This window comes from Schistocerca serialis, unplaced genomic scaffold (assembly GCF_023864345.2).
Source record: "Schistocerca serialis cubense isolate TAMUIC-IGC-003099 unplaced genomic scaffold, iqSchSeri2.2 HiC_scaffold_897, whole genome shotgun sequence".
Taxonomy (NCBI): domain Eukaryota; kingdom Metazoa; phylum Arthropoda; class Insecta; order Orthoptera; family Acrididae; genus Schistocerca; species Schistocerca serialis.
In genome coordinates, this window is record NW_026048515.1 from 895,921 (window position 1) to 922,510 (window position 26,590).

The 26,590-nt window shown below is 44.3% G+C and overlaps 1 protein-coding gene across 1 annotated transcript in view; it reads right to left on the bottom strand.

Annotated features, from left to right (window-relative positions):
- The window catches only part of LOC126452535 (transforming growth factor-beta-induced protein ig-h3-like), a 124,995-nt gene that overhangs the window by 49,694 nt on the left and 48,711 nt on the right, over positions 1 to 26,590 (bottom strand). The window contains exons 2-3 of the mRNA XM_050091096.1: positions 25,973 to 26,121; positions 21,840 to 21,963 (exon numbers count right to left, since the gene is read on the bottom strand). Of these exons, the coding sequence (XP_049947053.1) occupies positions 21,840 to 21,963; positions 25,973 to 26,121 (273 nt within the window). The remainder of the gene's footprint in view (positions 1 to 21,839; positions 21,964 to 25,972; positions 26,122 to 26,590) is intronic.

The following is a 26,590-nucleotide window of genomic DNA, read 5'->3' on the forward strand; positions in this document are numbered from 1 at the left end:
TCCGATAATGGTTAAGTTGTAATTACATCAGACGTGTCCGTCCGTCAGACTCCTTTTCTCAGAAACAGTTATACGTATCAAGCTGAAATATATGTCACATACTAAGACCATGCACCTTTGATGGCGAAATAAATGTAAGCTTCTAACTCAATGCGACCAAAAGATCCGGTCATTTACGCCATATATTTTGATTCTCGTCAACTCACTGTTCAAAACCTGTATAGTATTCCCGTTGGTCTAGAATCATGAAATTTGGAAAGAAGCAACATTTCACAGTACAATCAAAGGAAGAAGTCCGAAAATTTTTAATCTGGAATTATCTCACACGAAAAAAAATGTTTTGTTATTCGTTATCAGACTGTCACATCTGTCTGCTAAAACCCGGTTTCTCATGAACGGCTAGACGTACCAAGGTGAAAATTAAGTCCCATTCTGAGATCGGTGGTCCCACAGCAGTACAATAAATGTTAACTTCTAAGTCAATTCAATCAAAAGATAAGGTGATTTACGTCATATATTTTGATTCTCGTAAGCTCACTCATCAAAAACCTATAGGGAATTTCCCATTGGTGTAGAATCATGAAATTTGGCAGGAAGCAAGGTTTCACTGTACAAGTTAAGGAAAAAAAAATTGGGTAAGTATTGGCTGAGACAGCAGATGGTAGGACACTGTGTAACGCTAGGGAAGCTTCACAGGTTTCAGCATTCACCGTCTGAGCGGGTTGCAGTAACTCATGCCACAGCACGCCGACTAGGGGGCATTTTTTCACGCCCCTCAAACTCGTCGTCTTGGAATCGTCGAAATCAATCTCTGCACACTATTTCCGGCAGCAATGTTCTCCATACGCTTCCAGTCGCAAAGATTCCTTCCAAGATTTTTTGAGATGGAAGCAGAATAACACTTCCCGCGAGTGCTGCGTAGTAGATACAAAACTTCCTGTTCAACGTACTAACAAGTATGTTCTTTTCGCTCCACTCGAAGGTCATATACCGATCTGAATGTCTGATATTTCTAGTGTTAAATCGGCTTCGTGTCGTTGTCCTCTCTCCTTCGCTACATCTTTACTCCGCAAGTCACCTTGCGGTGTGTGGAGGAGGGTATTGTCACATTCCCCCTTCCCTGTTACGGTCGCGAGAGGTTCGCGGGATGAACGATCCGCGTGGGCTCGAATCTTTTTAATTTTATCTTCATGGTACTTTCGCGAGATGTACATAGGAGGAAGCTATACTCTTCTAGGAATGGACGCTCTCGGAACTATAACAGTAAACTACACCGTGCTGCAGAACGCGTCTCTTTCTCCGTCTATCACCAGTGTTGGTTGACCATCTCGGTCATGTTTTTGGGCTTATTAAATGTACCTGTAACGAAACGCGATGCTCTTCTTCCCACTATCAACTGTATCTGGTACGGATCCCACACTGTAGATCAATATTGAAGTAGCGGTCGAACGAAGGTTTTGCAGCTATCTCCTTCGCTGACAGCCTACATTTCTTCCAATGAACCTGTCTGGCATCTGCCTTTCATGTGATTACTTTTGTCTGCTCATTCCACTTAAAATCGTCCCTAGACAATTTATAGAAGTAATTGTTACCACTTATTTTTCTGCGGTCATCTAATCATACAATTATCAGCCTTTCTGTCCACGTACTCGCAGTACGTTACATTTATCTACGCTGAGAGTCAACTGCCAAGCGTCAATTTCTGCAGTCTCCCCTGCATTTCCGTACAGTTCTCTAGCGTCGCGACTTCTCCGTACACAACAGCATTATCCACGAAAAGCCTCCAAAGAACTTCAGAAGTAGAACTGCTGCCCTCTCTTCGTCAGTAGCGAGAATTAATTCAGGCTCCCAATCCACAGACAGACCAGTGGCTACGTACAAAGAGCCTGAGGCACCGCATGCCTCCGAGACGTGCAGACTGGCGTAAGAGGAGCGCGGGTTGGCCCGTCCTCGGTGCGTTCACCCGCGCCACATAGCGGCCGTCAGCCCCGTTACCTCCCGGCGGAGTTTCCCGCTCGCTGCCTTTGGTAATCTCGCCACCGTTACCACCGCACGCTCCTCTGCAGCTGACCCGCATTCACAGTAATGATAATGCCCCGCGACTCACGACTACGTGGATACGCATCGGGAGGAGAATACACTGCCGCCAACAAAATCACTACAGAGGCGTCACTCCACCACGACAATAATGGTGGTGGTGGTGGTTAGTGTTTAACGTCCCGTCGACAACGAGGTCATTAGAGACGGAGCGCAAGCTCGGGTTAGGGAAGGATTGGGAAGGAAATCGGCCGTGCCCTTTCAAAGGAACCATCCCGGCATTTGCCTGAAACGAGTTAGGGAAATCACGGAAAACCTAAATCAGGATGGCCGGAGACGGGATTGAACCGTCGTCCTCCCGAATGCGAGTCCAGTGTGCTAACCACTGCGCCACCTCGCTCGGTTCGACAATAATGAGCGGGAAAGGTGGGTCTATGGATTCCTTGAAATTACTGTGTTAATAAGTAGGATCCAACAGCATCCAAAGAAGTTAAAAGTACGTGCGAATTCAGGCTTCTGCGGTATGTCATCTTCAGGGCATTTCCGAACTCCACAGACAAAATTTCGCAGGTTATACAGGAATATTTTCTGAGCATTCTGGTCAAAAGTTGCTACTACGTAATGCGGAATTTGCCATTAGATGTCACGAAATGTGGACTCACGAGAGTAAAAGGAGGCGGGGAATAAATGTGTTGTCAGTAGTGAAGCAGTAACGGCAAAATGGGTCTGTCAGGAAAGCTCAGTGACTCCGAGTGTGGACCAGTCGTTGGATGTTACCTGAATAAGAAATCCATCAACGCCATTTCAATCCTTCTGAAACTGTCCGAGACGACTGTTGGTCACATGATTGTGAGCTTGGTTGGTTACTAGATTTGGGGGTGGGGACCAAACAGCGAGCAGGCCGCAGTGGCCGAGCGGTTCTAGGAGCTTCAGTCCGGAACCGCGCGACTGTTACGGTCGCAGGTTCGAATCCTGCCTCGGGCATGGATGTATGTGATGTCCTTAGGTTTAAGTAGTTCTAAGTTCTAGGGGACTGATGACCTCAGATTTTAAGTCCCATAGTGCTTAGAGCCACTTGAACCATTTTTAGTCCCATAGTGCTCAGAGCCACTTGAACCATTTTGAACCAAACAGCGAGGTTATCGGTCCCATCGGATTAGGGAAGGAAATCGGTCGCGCCCTTTCAAAGGAACCATCCCGGCATTTGCCTGAAACGATTTAGGGAAATCACGGGAAACCTAAATCGGGTGGCCGGATGCGGGTTTGAACCGCCGTCCTCCCGAATTCGAGTCCAGTCTGATAACCTCTGCACTACCTTGCTCGGTGACTGAGTTGGAAACGCAAAGGAACAATCGCAGCTAAACCAAACACGCCTAATGTACTGACAGACAGGGACCGTCGAACACAGCGGAGGGTGCTTGTAAAATGTCGCATGAAATCAGCAGAAGGAATCAGTAGTGAGTTCCAAAGTCCTATCAGCAGTTCAGCTAGGATAATGACTGGGTAGCCAATTAAAAACTGCGGTAGAACAGTCGAGCGGGTCCACTAGACAGATGTCCACCCTTCGCCTACGTGACCCCTTGAACTTTGCTCAGAACATATTCAATGAGGTGTCTACATATCAGTGAAGGAATAACAGCCCAATCTTCAAGAGCCGAAACCAGTGAAGGTAGTGATGTTGGACGCTGTAGCCTGGACTGAACTCATCCCAATGGCGTTCCAGAGGTCAGGAATCTGAGCAGGGCGGTACACGTCAGGAATGTTATCATCCACAAACCACTGACTCACACATGACTGCTTTACGACCGCGCTCATTGTCCTTCTACTACAACCAACCATAGTCTCCGAACTGTTCCTCCACTGTATGCAGGTCACAATGCTGTAAAATGTGTTCATATCCTTCCCAGTTCTTTGTTTTGTCAAGCGCAATAAGGGACCAGTACCTACCCATGAAAAGCACTCTCATACATACCTTAACACCACTTACTCCCTACAGTGGACTGTTGTCACTACAGGTAACTTTCTTCAGGCAGCCCAACAAACTCTTCCATCGGATTGCCACAGGGTATAGGGTGACTCTTCACTGCGAATGACTCGCTTCCCGTCAGCCACTTTCCAGTGGCGTCGCCATTTACACCACATCAAAGTGTGTCTTCGTAGTGACTACAGGAATGTATAGCTTATTAGAAGCTGCTCGACCGCTGCACCTCCTTTTTAACTAGAACGCATCGCCATTGTGCTAGCTGGGCTGCAACTCACGAATGACTCCTTCCGCTGATTTCATGCGATTTTCTACAACCACACTCCGCAATGTTCGACAGTCCCTCTGCGTCAGTACATGAAGTCTGCCTGGCCTTGATTTAGCTGCTTTGCTCCTTCCGTTTCCACTTCACAATCAGATGACTAACAGCGGACTTTAACAGCTTTAGAAGAAAACACACTACACTAATTCTCGTCTCATTTTATAATCGTGGATCCGCCTCTCGCGACATCTAGTGGTCAATTCCGCATCACTTAGGTATGTCCGGATACTTTTGCCAGGTGGACTAAGCTACCGTCCGCAGCTCGTGGTCGTGTGGTAGCGTTCTCGCTTCCCTCGCCCGGGTTCCCGGGTTCGATTCCCGGCGGGGTAAGGGATTTTCTCTGCCTCGTGATGACTGGGTGTTGTGTGCTGTCCTTAGGTTAGTTAGGTTTTAAGTAGTTCTAAGTTCTAGGGGACTGATGACCATACATGTTAAGCCGCATAGTCCTCAGAGCCATTTGAACTAAGCTACCAGTTAAACAGTCTGATGCATAAGAAAAGATCCACATCTGTTAACATGTAATTCCGACATTATGTTATATACGAGTACGTCTTCTCACAGAACGACAAAGTTCTGTCAGAAGACAAACCGCGACCTTAGCATGCCAAGTAAAACACGGGACGAGATCCGTCGCTCGTCTTCCAGAGCGATTATAGTGGCGCAGCGATAACGAGACGGAATTTATATTCAGGACGAAGGTCTTGATACCCCGACCAGCTCCCTTCATTTACGTTTTCCGTGGATACCCTAAACCACTGAAGTAGGTGTTGGTATTTTTCAGCGTTAATCGATCGATTCTAATGACTTGGCTGATCACATCTATTCAGATCCTACCCGTCGATGGATAAGGAAAGTCAGCACCTCATCAAATAAGAGACAACTGTCTTCAGCGTTAGGTGCTTAAAATACGGAAAAAAAAATCAGGTGTTCACAGAACTGAAAACGCTGTATGTAAGCATGCCTCGGACCAAAAAAGGAAGCTATCTGTGTCGCCACCAACCGAATATGTTGTTGCCTGAGTTTGACGTCTGTGGAACAGGGGCAAGGAGGAACCGAAAGCTTAGGTCGAAGCAGAAACCAGTTCGTGCTACCTGCCTCACTGCAGAGCGGGAACGCAGCGGTGAGAGGTGCCTTCTACACACAACCAGTTGCAGTTGCACAGATCGTAAATTTTAATTTGATTCAGTTCTGGTTCTCCCCATTCGACAATTTTTTTCTTTCCTTTCGCCACATAATCGCAATGCGACAAAAACTTGTCTTAAATGCAACTAATTTACTTTACTTTTTCGTGCACGTCCAAACATGTTGTTTCCGGAAAATCGCGGCCGAAATGGCCTTTTTATTAACTTCATAACGGTATTTTAGCGTGCAGGGTTCACCTAGAAGGCGGTGCTGCAGCAGGTGGCCTGGATCTTGCACCTCGCCTCATTCACATAGAAGATCTGCTTCATCCGGAATGAGGCCCCACTTCTGCATGTTCTTCTTGCAGCACGGCACTCCTACCCCCACACCGCTCCAAGCTCCCCACACAGGGTGGAGCAGCTCACTGCCAGAGTCTGCCTATTCTCGTTGGAGGATGTCCGGATTCTCCACTTGCCTCCTCCATCTTTCCCTTCGTTGCATGAAGCTTTTCCTGGATCGCAGACGTCTCTTAGCGCGCTGTGCTCCACGCACTGGCTGGAGAAATCTGTGTTTATCTTCGTCCATTCCATTGTTGCTGTTGTTGTCTTCAGGCCTGAGACTGGTTTGATGCAGCTCTCCATGCTACTCTATCCTGTGCAAGCTGCTTCATCTCCCAGTACTTACTGCAACCTACATCCTTCTGAATCTGCTTAGTGTATTCATCTCTTGGTCTCCCTCTACGATTTTTACCCTCCACGCTGCCCTCTAATGCTAAATTTGTGATCCCTCGATGCCTCAAAACGTGTCCTACCAACCGGTCCCTTCTTCTTGTCAAGTTGTGCCACAAACTCCTCTTCTCCCCAATTCCATTCAATACCTTCTCATTAGTTATGTGATCTACCCATCTAATCTTCAGCATTCTTATGTAGCACCACATTTCGAAAGCTTTTATTCTCTTCTTGTCCAAACTATTTATCGTCCATGTTTCACTTCCATACAAATACTTTCAGAAACGACTTCCTGATACTACCATCTATACTCGATGTTAACAAATTTCTCTTCTTCAGAAACGCTTTCCTTGCCATTGCCAGTCTACATTTTATATCCTCCCTACTTCGACCATCATCAGTTATTTTGCTCCCTAAATAGCAAAACTCCTTTACTACTTTAAGTGTGTCGTTTCCTAATCTAATTCCCTCAGCATCACCCGACTTAATTCGACTACATTCCATTATCCTCGTTTTGCTTTATTCATCTTATATCCTCCTTTCAAGACACTGTCCATTCCGTTCAACTGCTCTTCGAAGTCCTTTGCTGTCTCTGACAGAATTACAACGTCATCGGCGAACCTCAACGTTTTTATTTCTTCTCCATGGATTTTAATACCTACTCCGTATTTTTCTGTTGTTTCCTTTACTGCTTGCTCAATATACAGATTGAATAACATCGGGGATAGGCTACAACCCTGTCTCACTCCCTTCCCAACCGCTGCTTCCCTTTCATGCCCCTCGACTCTTATAATTGCCATCTGGTTTCTGTACAAATTGTCCTTTCCATATCTGACGCTATGTCCTAGCCTACGTGAGAGGCTACAGTGCCAATGAGCGGACAGAGTTTCTCCAGTGGTGTTAGCTTCAGGCACCCTGTTGCAATCCGGACTGACTCGTTCACTGAGAAGTCCAACTTCTTCGGACATGCAGATGCACTCCACACAGGAGTAGCGTACTCAGCAGCAAACATACACAGTGCCCGACTAACAGACATCCGCAGCAGTACTGGATCGGCACTCCATGTCCTGCTCGCGAGAAACGTGATAATGTTATTCCTGGCATAGACCTAGGCTTTGGTGGCGATGTAATGCTATTTAAACGTCAGGGTGCGGACCACAACCTTCGCCTGTGAAGAACACTGGAATCGTTCGCCTCGGCAGGTCATATGTTCTCGCATGACGTTCGGAAACTAATGAAAGACGCCACATTTGAAGACAAAATGAATGAAATTTACATACCATCTTGGATATCCTTTAAAGAATCTGTCAACAAATTTCTTGGCAAATGGAAAGACCTTGAGTACAACAATTAGTAAAAAAAGCATGCTGGGCAAGCTCAAAGCATTGGACGACTCAACACATTTGTATTTGCACTTAATGGATTTGCACGTCAGCTATTTTCTATAAAATCTAGGTGTTGCGTGTGAGGAACAACAAGAAAGGTCTGATTAGGTCATCAAACGAATGGAACGGGTGAACCAGGACCGACGGGACGACAGTATGGGAGATGACTACTGCTGGATGACGGGCAGGGAGTGTCCTCAGTCAGAATACGCAACGGAGACTTGAGAGGAAAGCGAGGGACGTTAAGATTTATGCCTTTCTTTTAGACCTGAAGAACATGATACTTCATTATAGCATTAGGAGTGTCTTATTTTATCGTGTTTTCTTAAAGAACGTTTTTGAATGTGTGTTTTGAACGAATTTTCTGGATCTTCATCATTACTTTGAGAAAAAAAAACTTTTATGTGACAGAGGGAAAGCCTTAGCATTTTTGAACTTGGCTTTTCAAAAGTATTAGAACCACCTAAAATGATTAAGAACAAAACTACAAAGGATAAGTTTGCAGTCGTGTGTTATTGGTGAGGAAAGCGAAAGACATGTGTCTTGCTGGGGTTTCGCTTCAGGTGGTAGCAACGTAGGATAGACAGAGTGATCGAAGTTCATGACAGTATCCCTTCTGCCTCTGACGAGATCGAACTTTGAGCTACCAGTACTGTATCGTCGAGTACGCGTACTACCTGGTGTAATTTGGTACTGCGTGGTCATATATGTACATCATCTACAGTAGTGGTGCCAGGACGCTCCTTTGTGGTGAGCCGTTCTTCTGTTTCCTTTGCCTACTGTTCTACCAGTAGAAACTGACACAGGACCTTCTGTGGAGAGTGATGCCAACCATGAATTTCAGACGATGGCCTCTTGTCAGGCTTCATAGTTAATCAGCAATTTCTGCAGCTGGCAGTGTCATATGCGGCTGTCAGGTCGATGAAGGCCAGTCCAGTAAGCCTCTTTCGCCCAAATCCTAAATCTAGAGTCGAAAGGGGATCTGAACTCCGTCTACGAGATCCGTGCCTTAATGACTGTGTCATCTCAATAAGTCTTATTAGGTAGATGCAGCATTCTAATTCCGACCAGCTATCGTAATGTAGGTTTCCCATTGTTATCTTTATCACTCCAGTTCAAATACCAATATTCTTTCAACTATGACATACCAATATTGTCCATTAAAAAATGTCACAGTGTCTTCCTCGTCTGTCAGTTCCAGATAAACTAAAGTTCTCTCCGTTCGTAATCACCTCGATGCTGACAAGACTAACTGACGCACCCTTTTTTGTCCCCAGTCTAATCCGCCTGGGTAGTGTAATGCGCCATATCCAAATGACCGACAAAAACGTCATTCTCATTGTACAAAATCATTCAGAAACTGTTAATTTCCCCAGAAAAACCTTACGCTATAAGAATCAAGATGTCTGCTTCTGCGACACCAGATTTTCTTGCTAAGCATTCCTGAATGGAGCGTGTCTGCAATGTTGTTGTTGTTGTGGTCTTCAGTCGTGGGACTGGTTTGGTGCAGCTCTCCATGCTACTCTATCCTGTGCAAGCTTCTTCATGTCCCAGTACCTACTGCAACCCACATCCTTCTGAATCTGTTTAGTGTATTCATCTCTTGGTCTCCCTCTACGATTTTTTCCCCCACGCTGCCCTCCAATACTAAACTGGTGATCCCTTGATGCCTCAGAGTATGTCCTACCAACCGATCCCTTCTTCTAGTCAAGTTGTGCCACAAACTTCTCTTCTCCCCAATTCTATTCAATACCTCCTCATTAGTTATATGATCCACCCATCTAATCTTCAGCATTCTTATGCAGCACCACATTTCAAAAGCTTCTATTCTCTTCTTGTCCAAACTAGTTATCGTCCATGTTTCACTTCCACACATGGCTACGCTCCATACAAATACTTTCCCCAAGTAGCAAAACTCCTTTACTGCTTTAAGTGTCTCATTTCCTAATCTAATTCCCTCAGCATCACCCAACTTAATTCGACTACATTCCATTATCCTCGTTTTGCTTTTGTTGATGTTCATCTTATACCCTCCTTTCAAAACACTGTCCATTCCGTTCAACTGCTCTTCCAAGTCCTTTGCTGTCTCTGACAGAATTACAATGTCAACGGCAAACCTCAACGTTTTTAATTCTTCTCCATGGACTTTAATACCTACTCCGAATATTTCTGTTGTTTCCTTCACGCTTGCTCAATATACAGATTGAATAACATCGGGGAAAGGCTACAACCCTGTCTCACTCCCTTCCCAACCACTGCTTCCCTTTCATGCCCCTCAACTCATAACTGCCATCTGGTTTTCGCACAAATTGTAAATAGCTTTTTATTCCCTGTATTTTACCCCTTCCACCTTCAGAATTTGAAGGAGAGTATTCCAGTCAACATTGTCCAAAGCTTTCTCTATGTCTACAAATGCTAGAAATGTAGGTTATCCTTTCCTTAATCTAGCTTCTAAGATAAGTCGTAGGGTCAGTATTGCCTCACGTGTTCCAATATTTCTATGGAATCCAAACTGATCTTCCCCGAGGTTGCCTTCTACTAGTTTTTCCATTCGTTTGTAAAGAATTCGTGTCAGTATTTTGCAGCTGTGACTTATTAAATTGATAGTTCGATAATTTTCACATCTGTCAGCACCTGCTTTCTTTGGGACTGGAATTATTACATTCTTCTTGAAGTCTGACAGCATTTCGCCGGTGTCATACATCTTGCTCACCAGATGGTAAAGTTTTGTCAGGACTGGCTCTCCCAAGGCTGTCAGTAGTTCTAATGGAATGTTGTCTACCCCCGGGGCCTTGTTTCGACTCAGGTCCTTCAGTGCTCTGTCAAACTCTGCACGCAGTATCGTTACTCCCATTTCATCTTCATCTACATCCTCTTCCGTTTCCATAACATTGTCCTCAAGCACATCGCCCTTGTATAGACCCTCTATATACTCCTTCCACCTTTCTGCTTTCCCTTCTTTGCTTAGAACTGGGTTTCCATCTGAGCTCTTGATATTCATACAAGTGGTATCTGCAATATAAATCTCTATTCCCGCAATCTGTTGGCTACTAGCCCTCACAGACTGACTCAAAGATTCAACCAGCCTCATTCTCCCTCCTCAAAGTCTCCGCCCTCTGGGAGTGAGTTTGAGTGATCTGTGGACGCACACAGAAGTTTAGGTAAGTGAAGACGATTAGGAATTAACTTTCCGTCAACGACAAAGTCGTTGGAGATGAGCCGCAAACCTGGAATGTACAAACTGGGCAAATGAAGCAGGTCGTGGCTTTTAAAAGTAAATCCGCAAGTATATGGTTTAAAGGGAGCTGTGAAGAACTTAAAATTGAATGTCTGGTCAAGTATTTAAACCATACTTCCTCCCAAAAAGTGTTTTCCGCCTTACATACTGAGCTACCCCGTTGGTTGTGATTTTTTGAGTGGTCAAGGTCAGTAGCACTGAAATTTGATATATGGAACTTGTTATGGAGGACACTAAAGATCTCAGTTTGTCACCAGCGGTGTGCTAAAGGATGGAACGGGACAGTGTTTAGGAATATTCAATGGAATTCGACAGAAGTATCAAAAAGCTGATACGAGCTTCAGTTCAAAGACAGGTGCGGCTGAGTGATTCATATTTTGCTCGCAGTAAGGCAGAGAATATACATTTTTTTTAACTTTTTTTACGGGCTATAACGTCGTGGTTGCGTTGTTGCTCTTGGAAATCCCAACTTTTTGCTCCATCCGTGGAATCTTCATGGGGGATCACACAACAAAGTCTCTCGACACACATTACGACGTCCTCTGTCAACACGAACGCAACGTTAGGATTTTCAACAGAATTAAGGAAACCACAACGTAACGGGCCAGAAAAATGTAAATATGTTGATAAAAATTCCAGTGTTCAAAATATGTAACTTTCAGTACAGAGAATGTATCATTTATATTAGAATTTCGAACGTCTTTTATAATCCTAATAGTTCTCATATGAAACGTAACTTCGTGAATGAGAAATAACAGGTTGTTTTGTGTTCGCAACACAGAAATTCCAACCCCTACGGGCGGTTCGGAGAAGGGTGAGTAACGTTTCGGAAGGAAACTGCGTACACAAAGGGGCGAGCAGGTAAGAAAAGAGTGAGGGACAACCGGGAACTCCCACTATTGTTTTCTCTCGAAGCAAACAAGGCCAGCGCCGCGGCAACCCTCAGACTGCGGCTGCAGTCTTCCACAAGTGTTACTGCAGAATCTCATTTACACTACCAGCGTAGAAGACAAAGTTGTTAGCTCTCTGATAAAGTTCGTGGACAACCTAGTAGCACACACGGAGGTTACGAAGTCAACAACATTGTTACAAATTGCGTAAAAGCTAGGAGATGAAAAGCGCTTGGTGGTAAGACTTGACAGGTGTGCCCCACAACCCAAATAACTGTAATACAATGCGGGTACGGAAACAAAAAGGCCCGATGACCTATGATAGCGCGACTGGTGATCACTCACTATCAGTCACAAACGCCAAGTATCTATAGAAGTGCCAACAGGTAGCGGCTTAAGGTGGAATAATTATTGCCTTCAGGAATAAAGATGTCACACAGATCCATCGGAAGAAATCTAAGGAACCTAATTCATCCACGAAGGACTTCACTTCCGAAATCGTAGTTCGCATGTAAACAGTAAACGACAACAGTATTTTATTGAGATGTATTAAGGATGTTAACATTGAAGCTTCCTGGCAGATTAAAACTGCGTGCCGGACCGAGACTCGGACTCGGGACCTTTGCCTTTCGCGTGCAAGTGCTCTACTTGAGAAGCAAAGGTCCGGAGTTCGAGTCTCGGTCCGGCACACAGTTTTAATCTGCCAGAAAGTTTCATATCAGTGCAAACTCCGCTGCAGAGTGAAAATTTCATTCTTATGCTAGCATGTTAAAAGGCTAAGATACGACGATCACGTGTTTATATGCCGGAGAATTTTTGAAGTTTGACAATATACCACTTGATAATAGCCTTAAGGCCGAAACTGCAATTGTGATAAATATTTTCTACAGCCAATGGCAAATATAATGTATTACAAAATAATTCTACATGACTGTGAACCCCACTACCTATACTCAGTTGTTTATAGAAATCTATGTACGCAATATTTACTACTGTATTACAAAGGAAGCAGTAATCCGAGAGTGTATTGCGGTTTTCTCATAGTCGCCAAAACTGCGCAGGAAGCAAACAAAAATTATTATTTAATAAGAACGTACGCTTTCACTGTTGTCGATGATGCTACAAATGCTTGGGTACTGCTACCGCTTCATTTTTGCAGAATCTTCTGATTTGGCATTCTTGCTGAGACCTCCTTCTGCGAACTAACTGCATGGAGTGAAAACGTGACGCTATGGAAAAAGCTGAAGCAATCCGCATACGTACGTGATTTTCACCAAAAACATCCGCCTTTCTCAGTTTGTTTTACATTTACTTACTTCTTCAATCTATTGCTAGTTGACGATGGCGTATCCGATATTCTAAAATGTTAGCAGATTGATCACATTACTGTAAATGTGTTACGAGTATTATTCGTTAACAGTCGCAAATAACGCAATACCTAACAAAACCAAGAGCATATGTCTGCATAAATAGGCAGAGAGTAGCTAAGATAATTACGGCTAACTTGTGTAGTTTTATCATAGTGTAGTATTTCCCGATCCGATGAATATTATTACCAGCACTCTTGGGAAGTAGTTTGCACCAACATTGTGTACCTTATTACGCCTGCGTGAGAGGTGACGGACTGCACTCACAATAAAAGCCCCTTTCTAGTTATCCTGATTTCGATTTCTCGTAGTCTCCCTAAATCTTTGGATGGTTCCTTTGAAAATGACACGGTCGATTTCCTGTCCCATCCTTCCCTAAACCGAGCTCGTGCTCCATCTGTAATGACCTCGTCGTCGACGGGCTCTTCCTTGCCACGGCTCTCCAGCAAAATATCGTGTGGCGCACAGCCTCGCTGCTTGATGTCTTCCTTCCCGACCGTCTGCCCAGCCCCCTGAGACTGAGCTAGCGTCTCGTTTTACACAGTCGCAGTAAATTTTAGAACAAAAATAACTATTTCAGGCGGAATTCCTGCTGATTAACTGCTCTAGAGCTAGAGCGACTGCTACTGGATTCCATTTGTTTTCAGAAGTTCCACAGTATTTAGTTTTTACCAAAATACGCGAGACAGTGCATTGTCTACCTTTAACGTCTTATGTACAAAAAAACTTACTAAAGGTTTAGTAAGGGCGAGAGGATATACATCATTAGCCCTTTCCTTCGCCATCCATCTTGAAACAAATTATATCAAGAGGGAAAAAATAAAATAAAAGGGAGATCCTTTTCTATTTTTTCTTCGCGCTATCTTATGAAGTAAGCTGCAAGAAATAAAACTTGAGAAGTAGAGTGTTTAATTTGAGTCTGCAGCCTTAAAACTGGCATGGATGAAATAAAAGAACCGTACAAACAAACATGTTTATGGAACAATACGACAGGTGGTGTGTCACGAAGTCTGCTACACCTCGCTATTATTTTTATGGACTAAGGATCGATAGAAGATTGGAATCTTATGTCCTTACAATGTGATTATAGTCAGAATACTTTCTCTTTTGCAGAAATACGGGAGAAGAAACTGACAGTATCTTTTTCTCCAGTGGTTCTTTGGGTGAACACAGAAAGAGTCTTTACGACTAAGCTATCTCAGTTTCGAAAACTTTTGTAAAAGCATGTTTCATTCGGGAGGACGACAGTTCAAACCCGCGTCCGGCCGTCCTGATTTAGGTTTTCCGTGATTTCATTAAATCGCTTAAGGTCGTTCCTTCGAAAGGGCACAGCCGCTTTCCTTTCCCATTCTTCTCTAATCCGAGCTTGTGCTTTGTCTCTAATGATCTCGTTGTCGACGGGACGTTAAACGCTAATCTCCTACTCCTCCACCTCCAAGCTTCATTGTTTGTCAGCAGAAGCTGTCCAAATAGCTTACAGCCTGCCAGCTTAGAGTGCAAAAGACCATGCATATACGTCACTCGCGCTGACATATGCTACCAGAAGCCAGTTCAAAAATAGTCTACGTAATTCCTGTAGTTTGTTGTTAAAAGTAAAAAAATGCCTCTTAAAAGTGATTAATTTGGAGACAGAGACACTAATACTAAAATTAAGCTATCTTATCCGCAGACACCTATTATTTACATGAGGGTCATTCTGTAAGTCATGGAACTATGGTGTACCTTGTGATAACGCGGCAACATCAGAATTCCGCGATTACACTCAATCCATACGGCTGTGTGTATCTGAATGTCAGCATAAAAGAGTTGAGGTTACGGTAAAGGTTCAAATGAAACACACCCGTTGGAATTCTGCGTAAATTTATTGTGCACGAGTAAAAATGGAACAAAAGTTAATCAAAATCAACTAATGTGCTTCAAAACAGCCCGCCAGTTCACACAGAGAGCATTACCAAAGATGGAAAATACGTTGAATGCCACTGGCATTGCCATGAATATGTGCCACATGCCGCCAAATTGCCGTGAGATATTCGACCCCTTGCAAAGCCCCCCCCCGCATGTAATGGTTTCCTCGATTGTGGAATTAGGTCGAACTCACATCAACTGAGGTCTGGTGAGTAGGGTGAGGGTGGGGGAGGGCGGGGGAGTGGGGGGTGCGGAGGATACGTGTTGTAGCACGGCCTGCCTCACACACTGTTTCAGGCGGTACCGATCCATCCTCGCATGCCGTCGCAATCTGTCGGTTAATTTCGGTAATGTCTGGCGCTGGCTCGAATGTATTTACTGCGCTAACGGTGATGCCACACGTTCGCACGATATATCATGGTTGCCATGACTTATGAAATGACTCTCGCAATAACATTGTTGAGCCAGAATTACATGGTGTAATGCTGGATGGCGTAAATGATCAATTTCGTGTGAATTCTTACATTTTCCAGTTGAATCAGAGTCGGCTTCAGTGGGCGTACCAGACAATTCGTGTTTTCAAAAGGAACGTACGAGCTGTCAATGTCACCCTGATTGCGCAGACCTTTAGCATATTATCTGAAGACTGTAAAGTCACGCTGTGTCGGGGCATAACAGCGGAAAATTAACCAGATGGAACCTTACGTCGTTTCCGCAAACAACAATTACAGGCATAGACGCCCCTTGCGTGTCGTTCCGTTCCGTGTGTCCTGTTAGTAATTGTAGGGAGCATGTATCAACTACGTGGTGTTTCCTACATGATTACTGAAGGGGACATCCGTCTATCATCTTGTGGAAAGTACAGGCTCATAAAAGCTTCATTCAGAACCCGACTTTCTTCGAAGTACGTTGGGAAAATCCTTTACAAATAACTGCCTTGCAGTCATGTTAGAATCTAAGTTTTTAGTGGTGTCTGGTTGTACCTTCACAGTTAATCTATTATCGATCATTATTGGTAAAAGTAGGCAGAAAACAACCTAGGAAAATCAGGCTCCTTTTGATAAATTTTGTTGATTCTGTTTGAAAATGGTTCAAATGGCTCTGAGCACTAGGGGACTTAACTTCTCAGGTCATCAGTCCCCTAGAACTTAGAACTACTTAAACCTAACTAACCTAAAGACGTCACACACATCCATGCCCAAGGCAGGATTCGAACCTGCGACCGTAGCGGTCGCGCAGCTCCAGACTGTAGCGCCTAGAACCGCTCGGCCACTTCGGCCGGCATTTCCTTTATCTATTACGGATTTTAGGTGCTCTTTCCAAATCATACCGCTGATTAGGTCTACCCCTAAATATTTAAATACTTGGCAAAAGTGCTGCTGATAGGATTTTAATGTTGCAAACAGCTTACGAAGAAAGATGACGCTATGGGAAAAACTGAAGTGTACGAGTGATTTGCGGGATTTAAAAATGGCGACATTTCGATTGATGACAAACCTCGTACTGACGTCCATCAACTGCCCGAGTCGACGAAAATATTGAAAAAATTAGAGAGCTTGAGCTCACAGACCGACGACAGACAATTGATCAACTGTCACAGATTAGTGGGTTATCTTTGAGCTCGGTTCAGCGAATTTTAACGGAAGATCTTGGAATGAAAAGAGTTGCTGCCAAGTTTGTTCCTCGGGTTGTGACTAGTAAGCAAAAGAAATGTCGAGTTGAAACATGTCATGCTTTGGAACAACAGCTTGAATCTTCCAGATTTTCTGTCAAATCTCATTACTGATGACGAGTCATAGTGCTATGGGTACGACCCAGAAACAAAACAACAGTCAAGACAATGGAAGATGTCGTTGTCACTCATCGCCGGCCGCGGTGGCCGAGCGGTTCTAGGCGCTACAGTCTGGAACCGCGCGACCGCTACGGTCGCAGGTTCGAATCCTGCCTCGGGCATGGATGTGTGTGATGTCCTTAGGTTAGTTAGATTTAAGTAGTTCTAAGTTCTAGGGGACTGATGACCACCGCAGTTGAGTCCCATAGTGCTCAGAGCCATTTGAACCATTTTTTTGTCACTCATCCAAAAGAAAAAAAAAAAGTTGTCAAGTCAAATCAAACATCAAAACAACGCCTTTTTTATGCCAAGGGCTTAGTTCATTCAGAGCTTGTTTCACCACGTCAGATCGTCAATCAAACCTTTTATTTTGAAGTTTTAAGAAGATTGCGCAACAGTGTTCGTAAAAAAAAAAAAAAAAAAAAAAAAAAAAAGATTTGTGGCAGACAGGAGACTGATTCTTCCACCACGACAACTCACCTGCACGCGCAGCCATCTCTATTAGACAGTTTTTAGATAAAAATGGCATGGTTCCGCTGCCCCACGCACCGTGCACGCCTGACCTGGCTCAGTGCGACTTTTTCGTGTTTCCACACATGAAAAGGGGCATGAAAGGACACTGATTTGACAACATTGAAGAAGTTCAGAAAAAAACAAGCGAGGAGCTGTCAGCCATTTCTACAGATGGCTATAACAAATGCTTCAAACAGTGGAAGCATCAGTGGGAGTATTTTGGGCGGATAAGGTTGTCTTGTAAAAGATTTTAAAATACATAGTTTTAAAAAATAATTCCGGGTCTTTTGGATACCCCCCCGTAATTAAGCGTTGATCCACAATACTGTTCTGTAGATGAATAAAAAGTTTTTCTACGCTATAAATCTAAATGTTTCGGGTCTGAGTCCTAGGTAGAGCCAAGTGTCGTAGGTTTGGTTTCCACTCCCATCAATAATTTCCATACGCGAAAAATTGACAGTTCCTACTTTGTGGCAGTTCCACGTTAAATGAATGTCCTCCCTTAAATGGCGGGGAGATTCGTTCAGTAGTCGGAGAGTGGGTAACTGCAATATTCCAAACAACATTCGAATTGGTTCTTTGTAAGGACTTTACGCACACGAAAACGAGTTACATTTCTACAGTATAGTCATCGTTGGTCGAGGGTGTGGTCGACAACCTTGTTGCCGGTAATCGATAGCGCCCAGGGTGTGGCACGTTAACAGCAGAGTCGATAAAACGCCCAAAAGCAGGAACGTCGGCAGACTGGTCTGCTAATAAGTACCTCCCCGTCTAATTCCCTGTCCCCAGATTAATTTCCGATGTCATCCGATCCCAATAGAGGAGATTAATTTTGGTATTGCTTTCTTCCGCTTCAGCAAACAAGATTTTGTAATGGGCCGCCGGCAGCGCCGGGAGTTAACTAGGAAATCGGTCCCTTAATGAAAACTAATTGTAACATAGCCTAGGTTATGTTGCAGTTTATTAATCTCGTGTTCCTAAAAGCAAGTATCTTGCAACATATCTCTGGATACTATCTAGTGAAATATCACAGTTATATCTCATTCCAAATTATACTTAGTGTTACACTAAAAAAAAAAAAAGAGGAAAATAACCGATTTGCACGAAAAGTCGCCATTGAATGGGGTGTACAACTTCCAAAGAGAACTCTATAAGCGTCATAAAGGCTCAGAACAAAACCGTTGGTACAGTAGCGTGTGAAACTCTCTTCAGTTCGAAAGTGAGAAACTATACTTCTATTTTCTGATGTAGCAAGTGTAAGAGGAGAAATCCAAAGCTATATGCAAAAATAGTTAAATCTGTTTTCAGTCACGTTTCTTAATATTACAAAAGGATGGCAGGCATGCCTAATCTCAATAACTCCTGCGTTACAGAGTAACACATCCTTAGAACAAAATGAAGAAATGTGCACTTCCTTTAGAACCTAGAGAATCCTTGTTTATGAGGGAGTTACACTGGACATACTAGCTGATAAAAAATAATAAAAAATCGGCTTTAATGTGTGATCCGAACTCTCTCAGATCATTGTGATATAAAGGTGGCACTGTCATCAGATAAATAATGAGCCATCAGGTAAGGTTTCAGTAAGTGCAGTATGAACTTTTCCCAGAAATAGCCCGAAGTTGATCTATTTCATATATATGGATGTAAGTACCATTTTCAAAGTTAACCGTAATGCTCGCCGAGGATGGTACGTAACCAAAACATATTTGGCTACGAAATAGAAAATGCACTGTATCTTAAAAGAGATTGACCTTGTCTGAGTCTTTGTTTACGTTTCATTTGTTTAGTCTGCACTGAGTGTTGCATCGGAGTCCAGTGTATCTCAACATTCGCTGTACCGATCTTCCCTCCACTTACGTTTCCCTTTTCTGCAGCCTGCATCTCTCATGGCGTAGAGTGGCAAGGGCAAACTAGTTTATCATGACATGAGCGCACACGCATGTGCGACACACACAAAACGAATTTTAGAAGTCTTCTAACTGGCATGAAGAGAAATACACGCACTTATAGCGAGATATGTGACAGTGACAGGCATCTTTTATACGCGTATTACACGAAAACAACAAACTTTTGTGAATGGTACGGAAATGGAACGAACGTCTTTTCGTCATTTCGGATCACAGATAGAGGTACCAACACACAGCACAATTGCTATGCGGCGTCCAGAACACCTTTTGATAGGTCAGCGCAAGTTCACTGCCCCAGGCGGACCTTTCAATCATTTAATCACTCTTTGTTGCAGAGTATTTTTTTATAATTTGGGGAAATAAAATATTGTGCGATGGGTTTCTACGAGCGTATTCTACACAAATACTTACCTGCCTTACACAGCAAGTTTTCGTTTTACTTTCGAACGCAAGGTTTTCGCTTCAGAAGGATTTTAAAAAATTACAAATGTTGGTGTGCCTATTACCTATATCAAGCATAAGAAAAGTTTCCATCAGAGGGCGTTACTGCATCGTACAAGCAGCGTAAAGTGCCTCCGATGCGGGGATATAAGCACCGCCATGTAGGTAAGGGATTAGTGTCATTCGTGTCTTTCCGACGCGCGTGCCGTAAATGCGGAAATGTGAGCTACGGCGGCGTTATTACCAAATGCGCCCAAACAGGATCAACGCTCTGTTATTCTTTTCCTGGCTGCCGAAGGACAAACACCAGCAAACATCCACACCCATCAGAGAATGAAGAATGTGTGTGGGACAGCATGTCTGTCGAAAACCACCGTTCTGGAATGGTGCACGAAGAAGTGCTGGCGCTTCATAACGCACATCCCCATATCGCAAATGTCGTAACGCCATCTCCAGTGGGGGACACTCGAGCGACCACGCCTATTGTCCTGATCCCTCCCTATGCGATTATCACATCTTCGGTCCCTTAAAAAAGGTCGAGGATTCCTGTCAGATGAGGATGTGCAGCAGGAAGTTACGAACTACTTGATGGAACAAGACACGGTGTTCTAGCAAAAGTTTTCAACCTGGTGCGTCGGTGGGAAGATTGCCTCAAATGATCACGATGATTCTGCCTGACTGGCAGACCGATTCTAGACTGAACAGTCTTGGAACGAAAACTCTGATCACTTCTTGTGTATAAATATTTATTTTATAACATGAACAGCCTTTTTATTGCTCCAATCGACATTTATTATGTTCCTGACGCGTTTCGACTTTTACGTTAAGGCATCTTCAAAAAAAAATGGATCAAATGGCTCTGAGCACTATGGGACTCAACTGCTGTGGTCATAAGTCCCCTAGAACTTAGAACTACTTAAACCTAACTAACCTAAGGACATCACACACATCCATGCCCGAGGCAGGACTTGCGACCGTAGCGGTCGCGCAGTTCCAGTCTGAGGCGCCTAGAACCGCTCGGCCACTCCGGCCGGCTCAAAAATTAAACCACTGTTCGAGATTAATCACACTAAAAGATGCCTGAATGTAAAATGCGAAACGCACCTAGAACATAAATTGTAGCAAGAAACAGGCGTTTAGCTTTGCGAATTTTAAAAATAATTTGTTTCCGTACCATTTGTTACCATACAACAAACAAAGAAACAACAGTCCTCGATGTATGGCATATGATTCGAGGAAAGATACGAGGCAACCGACACTATTTTTGACAAACAATTAATGTAACAATGAAACCTCACTGCTTACTCTTTCTGTACGAAAAAGATTATACCAAAAGAGTCTCCTTGTCAGCTGTTTTGTCTCTACACTCATGCATTTTGAAACTTAGCTAATATCCCAGTCTAGCGAAATAGTCGTAGGTTCAGATAACGATGATGAAGCTGGATGGCAATCACGGTAGCAATTAGGGCAATCAGCGGAAAACTAATATCTGTATAAATATTGGGGGAGAGCTTAAAATCAATACATAAAGCACTACGGAGAAGGTCGACACAACAGGAAACTGGTACAGTACGATAGTCGGCGAGGTCAGTTTTTATTGAAGAAGGCCATGCCAAGTGTTAAGGCGACAAATTATATCACATTACTCAATGGCCCGATATGACAAATGGAGGACATGGCAGAGGCCAAATACCGACACTCATAACTTGCAGAACTACATAACCATGTCGCCCTATTCGCAGCTACGCTAAAGATTAAGTAGTTGTGGACCACATGTTTTTGCCATAGACAAACAAAGGAGCAACAGTCCTCCATGCATCGCATATGATTCAAGAATTGATACGAGGCAACCAACGCTATTTTTGTCAAACAGTTAGTGTAACAATGAAACAGCACTGCTTATTCTCTCGGCACAAAAAAGATAAGGCCAAAATAGTCTCATTGTCAGCTGTTTTGTCCCTATACTCGTGCATTTTGAAACTTAGCTATATCCCAGTCTCGTTACTGCTTCGTCTGACCACAGAGATCCAAAAAACATAGAGCCGCTCCAGGTAGAACGTAAGATGGAAGAGAAGGCAGGAGTTGATTATTTGCCGAGAACATTACTAAATAGTGAAGCAATCTATTCTCAACAAATCCGAAGCTGTAATGTGATTATCGTGTACTCACCCTGACCACCACGATCTCGTTGTCGGTCCATGGAAGATGTTGAAGAAGTTCCCTGGGAAGTCGTCGGTCACGTCATCCACATCGCCGTCGATGTCATCAATGTCGCCATCTATCTCCACAGGCTCTGAAAACATCCATGCAACCAGACATATACATCGAATCGCTCTTGTTTATTACTGAAGACGTGTGTCGGGACCCTTGTTGCTCGTGATGCACAGTAGAGATCGGGCAAACAAAAGCGTCAGACTTCTCGCAGATTATAAAGTTATTTGTAATGAAGTACCGACTGAAAAAATCTGTGGACCTTGGTAAGCTTTCAATGTGGTGTAGAGTCTGATCACTAGCTTGAAATGATGAGGTATGTAAAACCGCGCACTTCACAAAATGAGAAAACTAGGTATCCTATGGATAAGCTACGAATGATTCATCATTATAATCTGTCAACTAGTATAATTAACTCTAAGAAACAATTCGTAGAGGTACGACAGACGGCAGAATATCACAGGGGATGGACAAAAATACGGAACACTAAAAACACAACACATTTACATGTCTAATACAGTGTAGGTAAACGATTGGCATTCAAAACAGGGTCCAGTCATCTCGGAATGGATAGGAAGATCCTGTGTGGCTTTGAAGATATTCTTATGCCATTCTACCTGCAAAATAGTCGTAGATTCAGATAACTATGGTGAAGGTGGATAGCAATCACGGACACTTCTCTCCAAAGTGAAATGAAATGATCGTACGACATTGCTGGTCGGGAGACCCCATGCCGGGTGTTCGGCCGGCGAAATTGCAAGTCCTTTTTAGCTGACGCCACTCCGGCGACTTGCGAGTCAATGATGATGAAATGCACACAACACCCAGTCATCTCGAGGCAGAGAAAAATCCGTGGCCCGCCGGGAATCGAACCCGGGACACCGCGCGCGGGAGGCGAGAACGCTACCGCAAGACCACGAGCTGCGGACTCTCTGAAAAGTAATCTACAAAGACTCACTCGTATTGTGATCTGGTGACTGGTGGCGAGGGGGATGCGACAGTTCGTCCTCATTCTCACAAAAGCAGTCATGGAAGATTCGAGCTGTGTCACCGTGCAGCCTGTACTATTGGAACACAGCATCGCCATTGGGGAACAAACATTGTACCTTCGTGTGGACCTGCTCGGCCAAAACGGTCACATAATCCTTGGCAGGTAACGCGAGCTTACAGAGCAACCATGGGAGCCCATGGAATACCACGTTATTGCTGCCAAAATCATCACCGAACCTCCGCCATGTTCCACTCTTGGAATGTAAAATCGGCCAGAAGTTGGAGGAAGAGTGAAACAAGACTCATCCAACCAAATGACATTCCCTCATTGTTTCAAAGTCCAGGCTTTATGGCTTCGGCATCACGATTTCCTGTTATGGGCATTTATATCACTGATGAGAGGTTTTGGAATTCCATCTCGCCCTGCAGTGCCCTGCTTATGGAGCTCCTTCGTGTTGTTCTGGTGTTGACAAGGTTTGTGAGTGCGACATACAGATATGCAGTGACTTTTGCAGCTGTCGTCCTCTCCTTTTCCGTTAAATATTCTTCAATGACCTTAACACACATTCTCGTCCGCGTCTAAATTAGCGGCTGAACTGCACTACTGGCCATTAAAATTGCTACACCACGAAGATTTAACCGACAGGAAGAAGATGCTGTGATATGCAAATGATTAGCTTTTCAGAGCATTCACACAAGGTTGGCGCCGGTGGCGACACCTACAACGTGCTGACATGAGGAAAGTTTCCAACCGATTTCTCATACACAAAAAGCAGTTGACCGGCGTTGCCTGGTGAAACGTTGTTATGAAGCCTCGTGTAAGGAGGAGAAATGCGTACCATCACGTTCCCGACTTTGATAAAGGTCGGATTGTAGCCTATCGCGATTGCGGTTTATCGTATCGCGACATTGCTGCTCGCGTTGGTCGAGATCCAATGACTTGTCAGAATAGGGAATCGGTGGGTTCAGGAGGGTAATACGGAATGCCGTGCTAGATCCCAACGGCCTCTTATCACTAGCAGTCGAGATGACAGGCATCTTATGCGCATGGCTGTAACGGACCGTGCAGCCACGTCTCGATCCCTGAGTCAACAGATGGGGGCGTTTGCAAGACAAAAATGCACGAACAGTTCGACGACGTTTGCAGCAGCATGAACTACCCGCTCGGAGACCATGGCTGCGGTTACCCTTGACGCTGCATCACAGACAGGAGCTCCTGCGATGGTGTACTCAACCACGAACCTTGGTGCACGAATGGCAAAACGTCATTTTTTCGGATGAATCCAGGTTCTGTTTACAGCATCATGATGGTCGCAACCGTGTTTGGCGACATCGCGGTGAACGCACATTGGAAGAGTGTATTCGTCATCGCCATACTGGCGTATCACCTGGCGTGATGGTATGGGGTGCCATTGGTTACATATCTCGGTCACCTCTTGTTCGCACTGACGGCACTTTGAACAGTGGACGTTACATTTCAGATGTGTTACGACCCGTGTCTCTACCCTTCATTCGATCCCTGCGAAATCCTACATTTCAGCAGGATAATGCACGACCGCATGAACGGGCCTTTCTGGGTACAGAAAATGTTCGACTGCTGCCCTGGCCACCACATTCTCCAGATCTCTCACCAACTGAAAACGGCTGATCAACGGTGTCTGAGCAACTGGCTCGTCACAATGCACCAGTAACTACTCTTGAACTGTGGTATCGTGTTTAAGCTGCATGGGCAACTGTACCTGTACACGCCACCCAAGCTCTGTTTCACTCAACGCCCAGGCGTATCAAGGGCGTTATTACGGCCAGAGGTGGTTGTTCTGGGTACTGATTCCTCAGGATCTATGCACCCAAATTGCGTGAAAATGTAATCACATGTCAGTTCTAGTTTAATATATTTGTCCAATGAATACCCGTTTATCATCTGCATTTCTTCTTGGTGTAGCAGTTTTAATGGCCAGTAGTGTACATTTACATCCACATAGATACTCCGCAAGCCACAGTACGGTGCGTGGCGGAGGGTACACTGTACCACTACTTGTCAGTTCCTTTCCTGTTCCACTAGCAAATAGAGCAAGGGAAAAAACGACTGACCATATGCCTCAGTATGAGCCCTAATTTCTCGTATCTTACCTTGGTGGTCCTTGCGCGCAATGTATGTTGGCGGCAGTAGAATCGTTCGGTAGTCAGCTTCAATTGCCGATTCTCTAAATTTCCTTAATAATGTTTCTTGAAAAGAACGTCCGTCTTCCCTCCAGGAATTTCCATTTGAGCTCGCGAAGCATCTCCGTAATACTTCCGTGTTGTTCGAACCTACCGATAACAAATAGCAGACCACCTCTGAATTGCTTGGATGTCTTTCTTTCAATCCGACCTGGTACGGTTCCCAAACACTCGAACAATACTCAAGAACAGGTCGCACCAGCGTCCTATTTGCGGTCTCCTCTACAGGTGAAGCACACTCTTCTAAAATTCTCCCAATAAACTGAAGTCGACCATTCGCCTCTACCACAGTTCTCGCACGCTCGTTCCACCTCATATCGCTTTCCACCGATATGCCCAGACATTTAAACGACATGACTGTGTCAAGCAGGACACTAGTAATACTTCATCCGAACATTACAGGTTTGATATTCCCATTCATCCGCATTAACTTACATTTTTCCACATTTAAGGATTAGCTGCTATTCCTCCGCCAACTGGAAATTTTTTCTAAGTCGTCTTGATTTTCAGTTGCATCATAAATATTCGATATGGCACCAACTGGAACAACGAACAATTCGGCTCCCTTGGATACGGAAGTACCCACCATTAAGCACTAACAATTTTCCCCCGTTCGACTTCACTTAGCTCCGAGATAATGCACTCACAACTAAACAGGACACTGTTCTGACTACGAATGAGACTTGCAACTTATCGTGCACATTGCACAGGAGCCGTTGGTCGTGAAATACAACAGCCCAACCTGCAAGCTTGTCTAGCATCAGCATTTATGTTAATGCACGCAGTTCTCGCGGGGTTTCCATATTTTGTCCAACCGTTGTATATCGAAAATAAGATAGACAGAATTATGGTGATTTGTTGCAAACCACTCAGATACATACCGGTATCGCGTTCTTCAGCTGTTGACAGCATTTCGACATCGCTGTGGTGGTGCTTCTGGGATGCTTGCTGGCGGGGTGACAACCAGGAGTTGAACATGCCTTCCAGTTGTGTCGCATCGTCACGGACGGAATCCTCCATGTGTCGGAATCTGCAAATGCATGTCAGCATCACTAAATCTGCCAATAACATTTTCATGTATAAATAACTTCTACATCTACATTCACGCTCTAAAAAAATGCTCGTTCTTTCAATGTACGTTCCACAATTGACCACGGTCCTAGGGTACACAGGCCCCACACAAAAGCTGAATACTCGCAAAAGGACGAGTCAGAGATCGCATCATTCAGGTGTTTTAAGAGAGAAGAGGAGCATTTTTCTGACATAGGAATTCAATACGATAATGAAAAGACAATACAACCACCCAGTCAAAGTTCGCTGGAAGCTCCATCACTTCGTCAGACGCTGCTATACATTTCACATACTCCTCTGGTAGTAAATTGTTCCTGACCTGTTCCCATCACCTGTAGCAATGTACCATTTTCGGTCTTACATCATGACTGTAATTACACTGTATTAACGCATGTCAATCGTATATGGAAAAGAGACATCTGCAAACG